We start from the raw sequence: 7500 nt of genomic DNA on the forward strand, positions 1-7500 counted from the left end.
GATTTTTTTTGTTGTTTTTTTGGTGTGTGTGTGTGTGTATGAGGAGAGAGTGTGTGTGTGAGGGAGAGAGCAGCTGTGTGTGTGTTGTGTGGTGTGTGTGTGTGGTGTGCTATTTAGTGTCTGTTCTCTGTGTGTGTGTATGAGTGAAGGGAGGTTGGTGTGTGTGTGTGAGGGAGAGAGAGTGTGTGTGGGGTGTGAGTGTGTGTGTGTGTGTGTGTGTATGAGTGAGAGAGTGTGTGAGTGAGAGAGAGTGTGTGTTTGTGATTGTGTGTATGAGTGAGAGTGTGTGTGTGTGTGTGTGTAGACTCACGGCTCTGAGCGCCTCCTCCAGGGTCTTGTATCGCGGGGGTCTGCTGCTGGCGGGGGGTTTTCTGGCCTGTCTCCCCGCGCTGGGCTTCTTCTGCTGGGTCTCAGCCGGTGGAGGAACCTGCTCCTTCTGCTCCATCTTCTCAAACATCACGAATACGGTCTCAGACATCACGTCTGCACACACACACACACACACACACACACACACACACACACACACACACACACACACAACACAGAGCTGAAGAGTGTCTGTACTGCAGGGTGCTTTCAGTTTAAGATCATTTATTACATTTAAAGTAAAGCATCACTGAGATGTCTTGATTTTGTTTGTCTTTGAGTCTTGACTCGACTCACAAACATAATAAACCAGTGTCAGCACTCTCTGACAGACAGGAGTTTACCACAGTAAAGTGATAATACCACGGTACTTTAACAGATAATCAGCTGCTGTCTGGAGATATCAGATATTAATGACGCTGTCTTGGCGATACTCAGATTTAATGACGGCTGATGTTATTAGGAAGGCTGATTTAATCTTCATATTGACGTGTGTGTGTGATGAGAGTTGTCGTGTGATGTGTGTTGTTGTGTGATGTGTGGGGTGTGTGTGTATCACAGGTGTGTTGTTGTATCAGTGTGTGTGTGTGTGTGTGGTGTGTTGTGTGTGTGTCATGGTGTGTGTGGGTGTGTATCAGTGTGTGTGTGTGGTCAGTGTGTCAGTGTGTGTATTCAGTGTGGGTTATCAGTGTGTATGTGGTGTAGGTGTGATGTGTGTATCAGGTGTGTTTGTGTGTGTGTGTATCAGTGTGTGTGTGCCTGTGGGTATCAGTGTGTGATGTGGTGTATCAGTGGGTCGTTGTAACAAAGGGGTGTACAGTGTGTGTGTGTGGTGTGTGTATCATGTGTGTGGTGTGATCAGTGTTGTGTGTGTGTATCAGTGTGTGTATCAGTGTGTATCAGTGTTGTGTGTGGTTTGTGTGTGTAATTCATTGGTGTGTGTGATTGTGTGTGTATCAGTGTGTGTGTGTGTATCAGTGTGTGTGTGTGTGTGTGTGTGTGTATCAGTGTGTGTGTGTGTGTGTATCAGTGTGTGTGTGTGTATCAGTGTGTGTATCAGTGTGTATCAGTGTGTGTGTGTGTGTGTATCAGTGTGTGTGTGTGTGTGTGTGTGTGTGTGTTCTCACAGCTGCTGTCAGTGTTGGTGTCACTCCGGACGGATTTCTTCTCCTGGGGTGTTCCTCCAGAGCTGCTGCTAATATTCTGTTTCTTTCCTTTCTTCACCACCTCCCATCTGCCCGCGCCGGAGGCCATAATCTCGAAAACAAATCAATGATAATTAATAACCGACGGTGTTGATCAGACCAAAACAACGGCTCTTATGCCACGTCCGTTTGCGGCGCGCGGAAGTGCTTCCTGTTCAAGCGCGTCCACTCTCTGCGCGCTTCCGGTCAGCGCGGGAGCGACTACTGATGAGTTTATTTGAGTCCAGTCCTGTAAGGCGCGCGGCTAAATGTGTTATTAGTGCTGTCTGTTATCTATGTTATTCTATTAAAAACATACTAAGCATAAATATCATGTAGTATTTATTATATATCGCTACGTCGCGGTCTGGAAATGTGTTGTTTATTAATGTAATAACCTTGATATTCCGGTAAACCTGCTAGCGCGCGGGCTAAAGGGAGCAAATCCATCTGACCAATCGGAAGCGCCGCGGAGTAGCACGTGACTGTCTGAACGCGCAGGTGATTGGATGCGCTGTTCGAAGTTGTTATTTATTAAAGACGTCGCTCCTGCGAATGTATTCTTTTGAAAATGGGTTCAAGAGCTGATTCATTTTTAAATTTTAATGGCTAAATTTCTTATTCATAAATGTACATTTCAGGAAAAAATCAATTATGCTTTATAGCGTTTAAAAAGGAAGTGAAGCATTACAGAAGTATATACTGTATGCCTATAATATTGTTTATACCCCCCCCAGCATATGAAGATTGTTGTTGCTGTAATTGTATTGAATCTATTGACATTCTGTTCATTAAAATAAATGGGTTCACGAGCTGACGAAAAGCTAATAGTTAATAAAATCATAAAAATGTAAAATTACGATAAGTAATTGTAAAGCAAAACTATGAAAATAAAATCCTAGAAATTAATCATACAAATGTAATATATGTAATAAAATTCTGATTTTTTAAAATAAACAACACTTACTGAAAGTTAAATTAAATTAAAATAAAAATGTCCAATTAAACAGTTAAAAGTAAACTTAAATTAAAATAAGACACTTAAATACTTAAAATATCTAAAAAAAAAATAAATAAAAACAATTACAATATGGCACTTGTTAAAAATTAAATCATGAAAATGGAATTAAAGTTATTTTAAAATTAAAACAATTGCAATATATGCATTAAAAAAATCACATCATAATTATGTAATTTTAAAATAAAAACAATCAAAATAAAACACTATAAATCATAAAAATAGAATAACAATGTAAATAATTTAAAAATAAACTATTAAAATAGGACACTTATTAAAAATAGAATCATTTGCACGTAAAATTAGAATATTTTAAAATAAAACAATTAAATAAAGCACTTCCTAAAAATGTAATCATTAAAAAAAAAAAAAATCAAAATTAAAGTAAAAGGTTAAAAACAATAAAAACACTAACTTAAATTGTGTGGGAAAACTCACAATGTCAAGGAATTCCTTTTAATTAATCTAAACCAAATTTCATCTTCATGAATGAAAACTTGCAAATAATAAATTTAGCATCAACACTATAAGTGCACAAGAGACTATATTTTTATATATTTTATTTGACTATATAAATATGCATGAGCTTTTATTCATATGTGTATACACACACAACAAATCTCAAACTGTGACTCTTTAAATCTTCATTATGTTATGATTATATATTACTGTGTCTGATGTCTGTGTGCAGCTGTAGAGTGTGAATAAACCTGCAAACACACGTCCTTCTTTCTCCACACTTTTTTATTTTACATAAAACTCCACTTGGATGCATGTTTGCAAACGGTTGCCATGACAGCAGGTGAGCAGTGAAAGGGTTAATGACACAGGTCCTGTCAATCAAATAAAAAAGACTGAGAATGAAATGCTAAATTAAAACTGTGTGGTGTATCGCAGGCCGTTAACTGTTAGTAATGGCCAAGTCTCTTCTGCTTCGTGTTCTTTTACTGAATCTTCATTCAGTGTTAGTTGTTCTTTTTCATGCCGTTTGACGGTTTGCTTCAAAAATAAATAAAACTCTTACACGTGCGCTATCAATGATTCAAACACACACAAACTCTTTACAGTCAGCATGAAGTCTCGGTTTGCTGTCCTTACATGCGTTTCTGGTCTGATGGTGAATGTAATAAGATCAGGAGCAGGAATAAAGAAAAGTAATTTGAAGTTTATTTAACCTGCGTTTGTCTGTGATTTGATCCGAAGCATCCACTTCATTCACTGCTACTCTAAACTCCTCTGAAGAGAACGAAAGATTCAACTGAAAAATGACATAAGTGCCAAACTCTCTAATAAATAAGCTGATTGGAGCCAAAATAAAAAACTGATAACCTTGCCTCTGTGTGTGTGTGTCGCTACATCAGTGTGTGTGTGTGTGTGAAAGTGTCACCGCATCATCATCATCATCATCATCATCTTCATCATCTTCATCGAGTCGTCTGGACTCTTCATTAAACTCACAGCCAATAAAGCCTTCAGCTTCACCGCATCACTTCAGACCTCATTAACATAGACACGCCCTACCACTCTATGAGAAAAATAGACAAAGAAACAAAGAAGGATGACATGACGAGATAGAGTGAAAGAGGGAGAGAAATAAAGAATGATGACACGATGGAGGAAGGGCAAGCGGAAAGGATGGAGAGAGTGAGGATGAGGAGGATCAGTATTCATCCTGGTCCCGCAGCTGTTCGTCGTTCTCCTCGTCCTCCGGAGGCACAAAACCATCCTGAAAACAGACCACACATCACTAAACAGTACGTGCAAGCTCAGAAACTCAGGATTGCAAGATACAAACCTGCAAGTGTGAGGAAAAGAGTCTGAATGTTTAATTCTGGGGCAAAAACAAAAACAAAGAAAAAAAAAACATTTGCAGGATATGAACTCAGAATTCTGAAGGAAAAAAAGTCAGAATTCCAAGATAAAAAAATGAATTTTGAGAAAAAAAAAATCTGAATTGCGACAAAAAAACTGAATTTAGAGAAAAAAAGTCAGATTTCTGAGAAGAAAAAAATCCAAGAAAAAAAGTCAGAAATGCAAGAAAAAAAAAACTGAATTCAGGAAAAAAAAAACAATAGCAAAAAAAATAAAAATTATGAATTTCAAGAAAAAAGTCAGCATTGCAAGGAAAAAAACTGAACTGCAAGAAAAAAGTCAGAATTCTGAGAAAATAATCAGAATTGCGAGAAAAATTGATTCCCAAGAAAAAAATCAATTGCGAGAAGAAAACCCCTGAATTCCAGGAAAAAAGGTCATAACTGTGAGATGAGCAGTGGCTCTCAGAGCTGCGACTGACCTCGGTGGCGTAGAGCACCTCCATGATCTTGCCGAGCACAGGGTTGCTGTCGCACTCGTTCTCCTGACAGATCAGCTCAATGTCTCGGAGTTTACCGAAGTAAAAATCTCTCTCTCTCTCCAAACCATCGACTTTCAGTTTCAGGGCCAACAGCTGCACACACACACACACACACACACACACACACACACACACACACAGTTTTTACTTCAGATTTATTTAATTAATTTTTTTATATAGTTTTATTAATTTGGAATTTATTCAGAATTTTATTTATTTCATATTTAATCATTTAATTAAAATTTATGACAAATTTAATCAAACAGTATTTTATTTATTTGTTCCTTATCTCTTATTTTATTTTTCCATAATTTCTTCAGTTACTTGATCTTATGTTTTTATATCTATATATCTATATCTATATCTATAGTAATAAACCAGTTGTGTATGAACAGTCAATTTAATGTGTTGTGCAGGTGTGCATTGGTGAAACTGTAAATCACGTTTTCTGGAGGGGGTGGAGCTTACCTGCTGGTTGAGCTCCATGATCTCGGCGTCGCCGCCTCCGTTACGTGACACTGGCATGTTCCGCCGTGTTCCGGTGGAGGGGGTGGAGCTTATGGCGCGCGGGGGGGCGGGCATAGTTTTGGGTGTTGTCGGTGACGTCCGCTGGGGTCCTAGATACGAAATCGAAGTCATTAGCCAATCACAGCACAACACCCCAAACATCAACCAATAACAAATCAAATCCACATGAGTCAGCCAATCGAAATCTGAGTTTCAGATCTGTAGGCGGGTCATGAAACACACTTAAACACACACACACACACACACACACACACACACACACACACACACAGACACACAGACACACACACTCACTCAGACACACACACACACACACACTCACAAACACTCTCACATACACAAAGACACACACACACACATCACTCACACACTCACACACACACACACACACACACACCACTCACACACACACACCACACTAACTCACTCACACACACACACACACACACACACACACAGACACACACACACACACACACACACACACACACACACAACACACACCTCACACACACACACACACACACACACACACAGATACCCCTTGTCACACACACACACACTTTGAGTCTTCTCACACACACACCACACACCACACACACTTGTGTTTGTTTCACTCAGTCACTCGCCTGCTTTGAGTCTTCTCTCCAGAAACCTTTTACAGCTGATAGTTTAGTGTTTGTTTCAGGTCTGAGTGTGTGTGTGTGTGTGTGTGTGTGGTGTGTGTGTGTGTGTGTGTGTGTGTGTGTGTGTGTGTGTGTGTTGTGAGTGTGATGTGACTGTGAGTGTGGTGTGTGTTGTGTGTGTGTGTGTGTGTGTGTGTGTCTGTTGTCTGTGTGTATGTGTGTGTGTATATATGTGTCTCTGTGTGTGTGTGTGTGTGTGTGTGTGTGTGTGTCTCTGTGTCTCTCTGTGTGTGTGTGTGTGTGTAATGTGTGTGTGTATGTGGCTGTGTGAAGTGTGTGTGTGTGTGTGTGTGTGTGTGCGTGTGTGTGTGTGTGTGTGTGTGTGTAAGTACGTGTGTGTGTGTGTTGTGTGTGTCATGTCTGTGTCTTTGTGTGTGGTCTCTGTGTGTGAGTACTGTGTGTGTGTGTCTCTGTGTGGGTGTGTGAGTGTGTGTGTGTGTGTGTATAATACTGTGTGTGTGTGTGTGTGTGTGTGTCTGTCTCTGTATCTCTCTGTGTGTGTGTGTGTGTGTGTGTGTGTGTGTGTGTGTGTGTGTGTGTGTGTGTGTCTGTCTCTGTATCTCTCTGTGTGTGTGTGTGTGTGTGTGTGTGTGTGTGTGTGTGTGTGTGTGTATAATTCTGTTATCTGTGTGTGGTGTGTGTGTGTGTGTGTGTGTGTGTGTGTGTATCTCTCTGTGTGTGTGTGGTGTGGGTGTGTCTGTATGTGTCTGTGTTGTGTGTGTGTGGTGTGGTGTGTGTGTATGTGTGTCTCTGTGTGTGTGTGTGTGTGTGTCTGTGTATAATACTGTGTGTGTGTGTGTGTGTGTGTGTGTGTGTGTGTGTGTGTGTGTGTGTTACTGCTGCTCTCTGAGGGCTCTTGGTTTGTGTGAAGTGTCTTCACCTGGGTTGGATGCTGGAGGCGTGATGTCGTGTCCCTGTCGCGCTAACTGAGCGTCGTACTCCTTCCCGTCATAGTTAGCGTCGAAGAACTTCTTAAACCACTGAAGGAACTCGAAGTTGTCCTGAAACCTGCCCTTGACGAGCCGCTCCACAGGAATGATCTGAAACAGCACATCAGGAGTTACAGACGTTCAGACCTTTAGGTTCAAATGCAATCTCACTGTAACGTAAAGATTCCTAAATAGGAGGTGATGAAAGGCTAAGAATTAATTATATCTAATGTTAGATTCAGTGTTAGTTTAGTATTTTTTTATATATATTTTATATTATCTTTATATTTTCAATATTATTTTAGTTTCATTATTTTTTTATTATTCCCAGTTAATAATTTTAGTGCTTCAATTCATGTAATTTTTTAATTTAGTTCATTCAGAACGGTGAACTATATTCTTTGGTCGCTCTGACCTTGTCCACGTTTATCCT

At 39.9% G+C, this 7500-nt stretch overlaps 1 protein-coding gene and 1 pseudogene across 1 annotated transcript in view; both read right to left on the reverse strand.

Annotated features, from left to right (window-relative positions):
- LOC109083743 (transmembrane protein 214-B-like) overlaps window positions 1-1994 on the reverse strand; it is a 69022-nt gene extending 67028 nt beyond the window's left edge. The window contains exon 1 of the mRNA XM_042736045.1: window positions 1497-1994. Within this exon, the coding sequence (XP_042591979.1) occupies window positions 1497-1623 (127 nt within the window). The 5' untranslated portion in view covers window positions 1624-1994. The remainder of the gene's footprint in view (window positions 1-1496) is intronic.
- Window positions 1995-4139: 2145 nt separating this feature from the next.
- LOC109083747 overlaps window positions 4140-7500 on the reverse strand; it is a 3682-nt pseudogene continuing 321 nt past the window's right edge.

This window comes from Cyprinus carpio, chromosome A4, assembly GCF_018340385.1.
Source record: "Cyprinus carpio isolate SPL01 chromosome A4, ASM1834038v1, whole genome shotgun sequence".
In the NCBI taxonomy this organism is placed as follows: Eukaryota; Metazoa; Chordata; class Actinopteri; order Cypriniformes; family Cyprinidae; genus Cyprinus; species Cyprinus carpio.